The sequence below is a fragment of the Mauremys mutica genome, chromosome 15 (genome assembly GCF_020497125.1).
Source record: "Mauremys mutica isolate MM-2020 ecotype Southern chromosome 15, ASM2049712v1, whole genome shotgun sequence".
Classification (NCBI taxonomy): Eukaryota; Metazoa; Chordata; order Testudines; family Geoemydidae; genus Mauremys; species Mauremys mutica.
Genome location: NC_059086.1, coordinates 37,991,671 through 38,003,220, shown reverse-complemented (window position 1 = coordinate 38,003,220; position 11,550 = coordinate 37,991,671). Strand labels below are relative to the sequence as shown.

Sequence of the window (11,550 nt, the reverse complement as noted above, 5' to 3'; positions counted from 1 at the left end):
TATCTATCTATCTATCCTCATCCACCCTATCTATCCTCATCCACCCCATCTATCTATCTATCTATCTATCTATCTATCTATCTATCTATCTATCTACACCACATATATTAATATGCATTAACACACCATTTATTGTGACATCATGACATCATTGTTTTGTATGTATATTTCCAGCAGTTATATTGCCGGAACTGGCCTTTCTATAATCCTGCTCACTTATGTTAGGGATCCCGGGCCACCTTGCATTAGCCAAAGTCCCCTTTGGCTTAATGCGATGAGAAAACTGTCACGACTGGGACACGCGGGTGCTTCACCATAGTGACAAGCCGGGAGTTACACTCGCACACCAGTACGTGAGTGGTCCAGAGACCAGGCTGAAATCACTGTGTGCCCCATCCTGCCCGCATGCCCCTGGCCCCTGGGAACACATGTGTTCGGAACAGCGAGAGAAGGCGCGTGGCACCAGAAACACACAGCAGAAACCGGATCGACTCAAACTGGCTTCAGGTGACACGCTCAGGACTTTTTTGTTTGTTCACCGGGTGGGTTTTAGGGCTGTCACTTTTAGGGGGAAGCAACACCGCTGCATGAGGCAGCTTCCCAGAAGTCAGTTGTGTAATTCACCTTTCTTCCTGTACTGACTTTTAGCCATAAGCCTGATTGATGTTGTTTGTTTGTTCTCTTGAATATCTTTCATAGCGAACCAAAGTACCGACAAGTAGCTGCCAATGATCGAGGTCTACAAAACGATGCCTGGTGTGGAGAAAGTGACTAGGGAAGTGTTATTTACCTCTTCTCATAACACATGAAGCTGGGATCACCCGATGAAATGAACAGGCAGCAGGTTTCAAACAAACAAAAGGAAGTATTTCTTCACGCAACGCACAGTCAACCTGTGGAACTCCTCGCCGGAGGATGGTGTGAAGTCCAAATAAGAGGCTAGGTCCATCAATGGCTATTAACTAAGATGGGCAGGGACATAACTGCCTGCTCCAGGTGTCCCTAAACCTCTGTTTGCCAGGAGCTGGGAACGGGCGACAGGGGATGGACACTTGATGATTCCCTGTTCTGTTCATTCCCTCTGGGGCACCTGGCACGGGCCACTGTAGAAAGACAGGACATTGGGCTGGATGGACCATTTGTCTGACCCAGTCTGGCTGGTTTTAGGTTCTTATACCATTTACCAACACTCGAGAAATGCAGACTGGACGTAAGGTGGACAACAAGTCCTCCTGTTCTTTTTGCGGATACAGACTAACACGGCTGCTACTCTGAAACCTGGCAGTTTTAACAGAGAAAGGACTTAACCATTGGAAGCTGCTTCCCAAAGGACATGGTGGACACTTCCTCCCTTGGTGTCTTTTCCTCGAGATTGGACGTCTCTGTCTGACAGCAACGTGCTAGCTTGACCACCAGATCTGGGCTGGATGCTGGGAGGGCTGGGGGAGGTTTTGCGGCATGTGCGATGCAGGACCGGGGGCCAGATGATCATTTATGATCCTCGCTGGCCTTAAAATCTGTCAATTTAATTTGCTCAGACCAGGGATTCCTTTTCCACCGATGGTGTGATAGGGACAGTCTGGGGTTGGAGGAGACTCCTACATGAGGTGGATTGTGGGGTCTCATTTCCAGGTGCTGCTATTATGGACTCTCCCCCAGCCCTCCTGGTAGGGACTGATGGGAGATTGAGGCTGGGTCAGGGGAGCCTCAGGGCTGCTCTATATTACGCCCTGGGCCAGTCGGGGCATCACCCTGCTGCACTCCAGCCCCTCCACCTTTGCTCCCCTGACACAGCCCCTGCCCCAAGACCAGACCCACTGGGCAGTGACTGACCCACCAGCTCCAAGTACCGGAGCTCCTGGTGTTTTCTGGTCTCCAGAGGGCCAAGAGCGCTCTGGGTTTAACTTCTCTCCAGCCCTCTGGTGGGGATCCCCAGGCTGGAGCAGCGAGCCCTGAGCGTCGTGTGGGGTGTGCTGAGCCCCGGGTGGGCCGGACATTGCCCGGGCGTGAACGCTGAGCAGGGACAGGTAGGAAAGTCCAGAGGAGGGTTTTATCTCCAGGTTCCCAGAAACACGCCAGGACGGACTGAGAGGTGACATGAAATGAAACTGAAAGCCCTGGGGGGGCCCCTGCCCCTCTCTCCCCTCCCCCCCATAGATGAAGATTAGACATCTGTGTCTGGAAGTGACGCTTTAGCCCAACCCCAAGATGTGGGTGGATGCGGGGCTGGCTGGGCGAGGGTCTCCTAGCAAGGAGGCTTGTGCTGCAGCAGCCTGGAGAGGGACCTGGACGCTGCGGGATCCACGCACCCCTCTGTGTCTGACATGGTCACCAGCACTCAGGACCCGGGTCCTCGCACCCACCCACCCAGGGGCCAAGCCCTGTCAGTTTGCAGCGTGGATGCAGCTCGAACCACCGCCCTGACTCAGGAGGTCTGCGCGGTGCAGTCTGGGTGCTACAGCATGGCCAGAAGACCCGGCTCCAGCAGTTGCAAGCCCAGGTTTACAATCCAGTGTGGACGCTCAAGCAGCGGCTTGGAAACCTCGAGTCCGGAGAGCCGGGTCCCACAGAGCCAGGTTTATAATGCAGTGTAGACATCCCTGGCTCACACAGGGGAGGGGCCCAGTTTATCCCCAGCCCAGATCAGCCTGGGTTTATCTGGGGGGTGATGAACTGTTTCTGATTTAACCCCCATGCCCAGGGACTGAGCCCACAGAGAGTCGCTCAGCTGCTGTTTCCCTCCGACAGGCCCTTGGGATTCTGGCACAAGGATGGTGCCATGATGGCTGAATATGGCCAGTGATGGGGAGAGCGCAGTGTGTGTGACAGGCCCAGCCCCGAGAGGCAGCACCTGCCTGTGTCCAGCCTCCATGTCCCATCTTGGGACGCCTGCTCACCCCCCACCCTCACCCTCACCCCCTTCCTGCCCCACACAGCACCCCCAAAATCTGGCAACCCCTCCACCTCGGACCTGCTCTAACCCACCTCCAGCTGGCTCCTGTCTCACGGTCACACGGCGCTCCCAGCTGTACCCCTGGCAGTCCTGGGGCAGCCACCTAGGCTGACGACCCCCATCCAGGCGTTCCCCCAGGCCACCGCTGAGCGTCCTGGCCCCCGTGCGCCACCGTCCCCCTGTCCTATTGCACTCGGCGAGTTTTACCGTCACATAGACAAGGGAGTCAGTGGCGAGCTCGTAGCTACGTGCTGGAGGCCCCTGGGGGACGTCTGTCGAGGGATTCACCGGGGGAAATCCGCCCCGTCTTGTATTAGGTATTAAATGGCTTTGCTGGACCCTTTCCCTGAGATGCCCCTGTGAGGCCTCAGGTGGTTGAAGGGATGATGCAGAATGAAACAGAAACAGCCTGCAAAGGTTAAGCCTCTCCCTGACCCGGGAGTGGTCCAGAATAACAGAATAACATCTTGCTGACTTCAGATCTGCCACAATCTTCTGTTTGACTTTTGTTGCCAGTAACTGTCTGATCTCATTTTGAATTGTTTTTCCAAGGTAGTGGTGTGTGGACATTTCTTGGGTGGTGACTCTTCTTAGATGCTTCTGGAGTACAGCATCAAATTCAGCCATCAGCTCCACAATTTTAAGGAAGTTTCCATGGTTTGGCACATGCAGCTGATCTGGAGTGCCACGCAGTGCCTGGTTTTGGACAGCAAGCACCCTCACAATGGCAATGAGCCTTTTCAGGACATTTTGCCAGCAAAGAGACTCTGACGCAATCTTCTCTTGATGCTGATCATCTATGGTGGCTTTTAACCTTAGTCTCATCTCAAGCTCTTTCCACCTATGGAATGTTCGCTGCTGATTTGCTGCCTTCTCATGGCAGGCCACATTTCTAGCCAGATTTTTCCTTTGTTCCTGTAGCTGGAACATTAGACTGGAAGAGTTTGCAACAAAAACAACATGCAGCATTCTAGGTTTTTGAGTACATAAGCCCTGGCCTCTCCACTTTGTCACCATTGGGGATGTCACACCAGGAATGTGTTGGATGGAAATTATTATTTTCATTCTCTTTGGGGAACATGAAGTTTTTCACTTGCTGTGGCCCAGGCAGTACAAGGAAGTCCCTCAGGCTACTGCTCAAGTGGGTCCACAGTCCTGGATCATCTAGACTCAAGGAACTAAACTCAGCAGCAGCTGTTTCTTGTGCCTCCACCACACTCTTCTCTGATCTACACTTTTCTTCAGGAATGTGCCTGGTTTACATCCATTTGAGATGGAGATATGGATGCTGCAGTAGCTGCCAGGTCACCTGCACTCTGACTACCTGGAAGATCAGGCATCTCCTCACCACTCACATCCTCACTGGGGCCGGAAGGCTCAGCGTGAACATGTGTGTCTCTGTATCTCAGGAGAGCTCCTTCCTGCTTAGCTAGAAAAGCTTCCTTTGCTTTCTTGCTTTTTCTGAATGCTGCCCCAGAGGGGAGTTTTCTTCTTTCACTCGTGACTGCTGTTCTGTGCCAGCTATAGTGGCTCTCACACTGAGTTGAAGGGGACAGATAAGCAGGCTGGTAGCAAGGCCTGAGTGAGGGAAGATATCAGCCTCTTAAGGCCTAACTGGCTCCTACTACTTCAGTTGACTGCCTGTTCTCCTCAAGCGGGTTCAGGGAAGCAGCAGGAAACAGGAAGGTCCCTGACAAGCTGGTGTTAATCAGTCCAGGCTCCTTGGGGTGCTCGGAAGGTACATTAGAGGCTCCTCCTCCTCTCTTCCCTGCAGCTCCTGCTGCTTTCTGTTATTCCCTCTCAGCTTTTCTCCTGCCCGCCTGTTAATGTCTCTTGCGCCCTCCTTCCTCCAGCACAGCACCCCACCATCTCTGTGCATCTAGAGCAGAGACAATGCATATGCACCAGCAGCAGACACAATGTTCTACACTCTGGGTCCTAATGCCCCCCCCCCCAGTCTGGCACCTGAGGCGGCCGCCCCAGTTCGCCTCATGGAAAGGCGACTGCAGCCACGACTCACGGGTGGAGCAATTTGCAACCCACACCACCATTCCAGAGGAGGAATTTCAACCTGGCTGATGGTGATGGGTCTGCAGGCACATGAATTGCTGCGTGACCCTGGCAGGGGTGAAAGTAAAATTGAAAACTTACCGGGACCTCATTGACCATAAGAGAACAGTATCGGGTTTCATCAGCGACATCTGGGAAGTAGAGAGTCAATGCCAAGTTTATTGCTGCTTTAAGGAAGTTGTCAGAGTATTATCAGCTTGGACAAACATTAAGTGATGCCTTGAGTGACCCTGAGTTTCTGGATTACACAATGACCGATCTGGGAGAAGTTATTGACCGGTCACACAGTTCAACAACCAGCAACACAGAGCAATCGTCCATCCAAGAAGACGCCTACGAAGACCATACTTACGAAATTCGGGAATTCATAATGTGGAAGAAGACAAGAGCACTAATGACACTGACCAACACCTAGTGCTACATGTGTTATCAGAAGCTGGTGGGTTACACCCTTGATCGAAGGAGTTCCTACAAGAACAGAGCTTGATACCAGAGCTGCTGTTTCACTGATTTCTGCATCTGCCTATCACCTGACTTTGTCATACATTCCCCTGGAAGAAGCCACCACGGTTTTGAAGACTTATACTGGAGAAAAGTTAATCCCCAAAGGGATACTGCAGGTGAAAGTTCAACTAAATGGACAATCAGTCGTTTTACCCTTAAAAGTGATTGAAGAGATGTATCCACCATTATCTGGCGGATCCTAGCTTGAGAAGCTCAAGGTGAATTGGATCGATATCAAGGTGATCACAAAATCTTCAAGGAATAAGGGACAGACACTCCAAAGTTTTTGCAAAAGAGCGTGGACAGACGAGCAATGAGTCAGTGGACCTCCCTGTTAAGTCTGACAGTCAGCCAAAATATTGCAAGCCCAGAGTTGTGCTTTTTTGCTCAGTGCATACCTACAAATAGCACCTCGCAGATATTTCACAATCAACCTGCAAAGAAGGCCTTGTTTTGCATGTTGACTGTGAGATATCTGCAGGACAAAAGTGCGTTTGTCAAATCTTCAGCTGAATACCTTGGAATACCGTAGGCGGAAGGAAAACACCAGAGAAAGAGAAGGCTGTTCTCTAAGCACCGCTGCAAGAGAACATGCCACGCTGACGTTCATACTTGGTACATCTCTGCCTAGTCTGGCGACAACGTGAACTGTTACAAGCAAAGAAAAAAATGGACTGACGAGTGTGAGTGTGCGTTTAAGGAAGCAAAGGCACCGTTGATGTCAGCCAAAGTTCTTACACATTTTGATGTTTAGCTACCATTGCAATTAGCCTGTGATGCTCCACCATACAGAATGGGTGCAGTTCTCTCCCACGTTTTTCCTAGTCGCCTGGAGAAACCAATTGTCTTTGCAATCACGAACACCCGCTGCCCTGAGCCCCCAACCCGCTGCCCTGAGCTCCCGGCCACACCCCTCCTGCACCCCCTGCACCCCAACCCCCTGCCCTGAGCCCCTTCCTGCACCCCGCACCCCCTTCCACACTCCAACTCCCTGCCACACCCCAACCCCCTGCCCCAGCCCTACATTCATGGCCCAGCATTCAATTTCCCCACCCACATGAGGCCTCGGGCCAAAAAGTTTGCCCACCCCTGATCTAGATCAATGAAGTGAGGCCAGCCCCTGCCCGTGTGTCCGTCAGCTCCCTCTATGTCCGGCTGTCTTGCTCCGGCCCGGCTGGCTCCAGGAGTGGAACAGACAGTCGTGCTGCAGCAGGCAGGGGAATGGTAACCAAAGGCCAAAGTCCCCTCCATTTGCTGCTGCACCACTTGCATCCGAAGAAGTGGGTATTCACCCACGAAAGCTCATGCTGCAAAACGTCTGTTAGTCTATAAGGTGCCACAGGATTCTTTGCTGCTTTTACAGATCCAGACTAACACGGCTCCCCCTCTGATACTTCACAGCCTGGCGGGGACTTTTACAGGAAATCAGCAGCTGCATCCACCCGGCACCTTCTCCCTGGTTGCACACACCCCTCCTGGGTCAGGGAGAGGCTTAACCTTTGCAGGCTGCTTCTGTTTCATTCTGCATCATCCCTTCAACCACCTGAGGCCTCACAGGCATCAGAGAAGGGTCCAGCAAAGCCATTTAATACCTAAAACAAGACGGGGAGGATTTCCCACGGTGAATTCCACGACAGTGGCCAGCACCTAGCTACGAGCTTGTCACGGAGTCCCTGGGCGATGCTCTGGAACTGCTCCCCACCAAGCCAGGCAGGACTTTGGGGAGCCTCCTCTCCCTTGGAGCAGACTTGTTCAGGGCAAGACGCTCCCACGGCATCACCTCCTGGGTCTCTCCTTGGAGCATTCAGCATCCTCTGCCCCTCCGTGCGCTTCCCCCAGCGAGTCCGCCCCGGCGGGGTCCTGGGGAAGCCACAGTGTCCTGCCCCCCCCCACTCTGCAGTCAGACGTGACTCTCAGCCAGCCAGTAACACAGAGGTTTATTCGATGACAGGAACATGGTCTAACACAGAGCTTGTAGATACAGCGAACCCGACCCCTCGGCCGGGTCCATTCTGGGGGGCAGCGAGCCAGACCCCCACATCTGCCCTCACTCCTCGTCCCCAGTCAGCTCCAGACTCCCAAAAACCCCTCCAGCCCCAGCTTCTTTCCTGGGCCAGGAGGTCACCTGACCTCTTTGTTCTCCCCCACCTTTAGCATCCCCTTGCAGGGGAGGAGGGCCCAGGCCATCAGTTGCTAGGAGACAGAGTGTCAGGCATTTAGGTGCACTGGCCTTTTGCTCTGCAGCAACCTCACCCCCTGATCCCACCACCTAGATACTTAAGAACTGCGGAGGGGACACTGAGGCACCAACACAGTATTCAGAGCAAACATTAAGAACAGTCTGTCAGAGCCCAGCCCGCAGGGTTGGGCACAAGGTGCCCTGATTTCGGAGCGACCCACCTTGCCCAAAGGGCACCAGGCCGAGACTGGCTCTGCTTGCCACAGCGCCCTCTATAAATACCCCGCCGTGCTGACAACAAGCAGCGCGTCTTCCAAGCTCGCCTGCGGGGGTGTGTCACAGCGCCCCCTGCTGACCCTTCCCCGCCATAACAAGCTGAGCTCCCTCTCTCTGACTCAGGGGTCTGCATGGCCGCGCACGAGAGCAGCTACAACACCCAGGCCACCAACTACAACAGCTGGGACGGCAGCACCGACTTCAGCATCTTCCAGATCAACAGCCGCTACTGGTGCCAGAACGGGGACGAGTACAGCTCCAACATCTGCCAAATTCCCTGCAGCGGTGAGGCCGGGGGAGAGAGCCTCTCTCTTGGAGGGAGCCTTGTCGGGCTGTTCCCCAGCTGTCCCGCCCCAGAGGTGGCTGCCTCTCAGCCAACCCCATGCAGTGTTATGCACGGCTGTTCCCCAGCTTCCCTTCCCCAGAGGTGGCTGCATCACAGCCATCCCCATGCAGTGTTATGCGTGGCTGTTCCCCAGCTTCCCTTCCCCAGAGGTGGCTGCATCTCAGCCATCCCCATGCAGTGTTATGCGCGGCTGTTCCCCAGATGCCCTCCCAGATGTGGCTGCATCTCAGTGCATGTATTTCATTTGGCTAGTCTGAGATCCGTACGGGTGGAAATGTCACCTGTGTGATAAATAGGGTGGGTGGGCTTGGGGTGGGAGGGATTGAGGGGGGAACACGGAACCCCCCTGCTCTGCTCCCCCCCACTCACCCATCCTCCATCCCCCCCCCCCCCAGACTTGATGAGCAACAACCTCTCAGCGGATGTTGAATGCGCCAAGATCATTGCCCAGGACTCCAACGGCATGAGCGCCTGGTAAGTGGGGGCTGCCTGGGGGGCACGAGGGGGGGACATGGGGAGATCCTGGAGTCTTGTGTAGAAGAGAATCTCGGCTTTTTTGAAAGCTAGAAATCTGGAAACCGTGAGCTGAGCGTCACCCAACAGGCTCAGACCCCAGATCCGCCCCGACACCCGTGAGCAAAGACCCCAAACAATTCCCAGCTACGTCTCGGCAGAGACACCTCCCCTGCCCCAGATGTGCATGAGAAAACAGCTGGTTCAGCCCCCCCCCCCGCCCCCAGACACTTGCACACGCCAGGAAACGAAGAAAAGGACCCGAAAATGAAGCACTGTAAGAAAAATACCCCCAAAACCTTCATGATTTTTCTGCAGATCTTATGAGTGTTTATTTTTGCTGATCTCAGGATTTTCTGCTAATTTCATGAGTGTTTATTTTTGTTACTAATCTCATGATTTTTCTGAAAATCTCACGTCTTTTTTGGTGAGTCTCAGTTTTTCAATTATTCTTTTAATTTTCTTTTGCTAATCTCATGAATTTTTTTTGCAAACCTCATCAGTTTATTTTGCTCATTTCATGATTTTTCTGCATAACGAAGGTGTTTTGGGTTTATTTATTACTTATTTTTCTTAGCATGATTTTTTGGTGACTCTGGTGGTTTGTTTGCAAACCTCAAGCTGTTTTGTTTATTTTTTTGGTGTGGGTTTTTGCTAATCTCCTGATTTTTGGCAGCCTGACTAGATGTCTGCGGGCTGGGCCCTGCTCCATAACGGGCAGTGCGACTAGGAGCTAATTTCTCAGCTCCTTATCTGGCTTAACCATTTTCCTTCAGCCCAGCCCCCCGGGAGATGGGGTTGCAAGCGCCCCCATTTCACAGGAGGGGAAACCGAGGCACAGAGCAGCAGAGTCTGTGGCAGAATAACCGGGGTCTCGCCTGCCCAAGGCCGGAGCCTGTAACCCCTCGGGTGTGTTTAATGAGGCACCTCGGCTCGGTAGCGACTGATTCTTTTTCTCTCCTCCGCCAGGGTGGCCTGGACGTCGTACTGCCAAGGCCAGGATCTGTGGCAGTACGTAGAAGGATGCGGCGTGTGAGAGCTGCCCCGGCATCGGGCTCCGTCCTGCCCCGAGTTCTCCAGGCCCTGTCTTGCCGCCTTCCCCCAGACCTTTCCAAATGGAATCACCCCCCGAATCCAAGACCCAGCATCCGACTGCTCAGCTTCCTGAACCATCGCACCAGGGGAAATGGGGGTAGTGGGATAGAGCGGGGGGAGGGGGAAGAGGGCTGGGAACCGGGATTATGGGAGGGGAGTGGGGTCTAGGCATTAGAACAGGGGGGCTGGGAGCCAGGACTCCTGGGTTCTCTCCCTGTCTCTGGGAGGGGAGTGGGGTGTAGTGGGTTAGAGCAGGGGGGGGCTGGGAGCCAGGACTCCTGGGTTCTCTCCCTGTATCTGGGAGGGGAATGGGATTTAGTGGGTTAGAGTGAGGGGGCTGGAGCCAGGACTCCTGGGTTCTCTCCCTGGCTCTGCTCAGTCAGGTAGTGAGGACAATCTAGCCCCTTCATACAGATTTGGGGAGGGGTAGAACTGGTGGGAGGTTTTCAGGTGGGTGCAGTGTGGGAGCGCAGAGGGTGCCCTCTCCTCACGTCCGTCTGGGTTGATTTTCCAGTTGATTTGGTTGTGTTACTTCGGGTTCTTTTCCTATTAAAGTAGATTCCTCAGCCTCAACCGATGCCTTTGGTCCTTCTGTTGATAACACACAACATGCATCAATGGCCTGACACTGAAATGCAGCCACCTCTGGGGCGGGCAGCTGGTAACAGCCACACATAACGCTGCATGGGGACGGCTCGCCCAGCGCTGAGATGCCGCCACCTCTTGGGTGAGGCAGATGGAGAACAAGCACACACAACACCTGACCCCATGAGTGCTGTGAACCCCGTCCGTCCCCCTGGCCTCTGGGGCTGTGTCTCATCTGGGGAAAGGCCTCAGAGCTGGCAGGTGGGGAGCTGCTCCCTGGGCAGGAAATAACTGTCCTGAGCCTTAAATCAGCTGCCAGCGTCACTACATTATCCAGCCCCATATTCCTCCTCCATCCCTCCATACGCACCCATCCATCCCGGTACAGACCTCTCCACTCGTCCATCCCCACCCCCCATCCATCGCTCCCAGCATCTCCATACGCACCCATCCATCCTGGTACACACCTCTCCATCCATCCATCCACCTGCCCACCCCCCATCCATCGCTCCCAGCATCCCCCATCCATCTCCATACGCACCCATCCATCCCGGTACACACCTCTCCACTCGTCCATCCCCACCCCCCATCCATCGCACCCAGCATCCCCCCGGCATCTCCATACGCACCCATCCATCCCGTTACAGACCTCTCCATCCATCCATCCACCCACCCATCCATCGCTCCCAGCATCCCCCATCCATCTCCATACACACCCATCCATGCCCCCACTCCTCCACCGATCTCTGCATTCCTCCATCCAGCTGTCCCTCCCCACACACCTGCATCTATCTATCTATCTATCTATCTATCTATCTACATAATCACCTGTTCACCCATCTATCTAGCTCTGTGTAAACGCGAAAGCTTCTCTCTCTCACCAACAGAAGTTGGTCCAACAAAAGACATTACCTGCCCCACGTCTCTAATAAGACAGGTCAATGCAATTGTTATCAGCCATGCTGCTGTGTTTGAAGGGAGAGACCCTGTGGTGATGAACTGGTTGGGTCAGTGTAATTACAGCCTCGT

At 53.9% G+C, this 11,550-nt stretch overlaps 1 protein-coding gene across 1 annotated transcript; it reads left to right on the top strand.

Annotated features, from left to right (window-relative positions):
* The first annotated feature begins 7,916 nt into the window (after window positions 1-7,916).
* LOC123349889 (lysozyme C-like) lies at window positions 7,917-10,005 on the top strand. The gene is made up of 3 exons (XM_044988158.1): window positions 7,917-8,267; window positions 8,724-8,802; window positions 9,811-10,005. The coding sequence occupies exons 1-3, from the start codon at window positions 8,114-8,116 to the stop codon at window positions 9,875-9,877; spliced, it is 300 nt and encodes a 99-aa protein (XP_044844093.1). The 5' UTR covers window positions 7,917-8,113; the 3' UTR covers window positions 9,878-10,005.
* The last annotated feature ends 1,545 nt before the right edge of the window (window positions 10,006-11,550 follow it).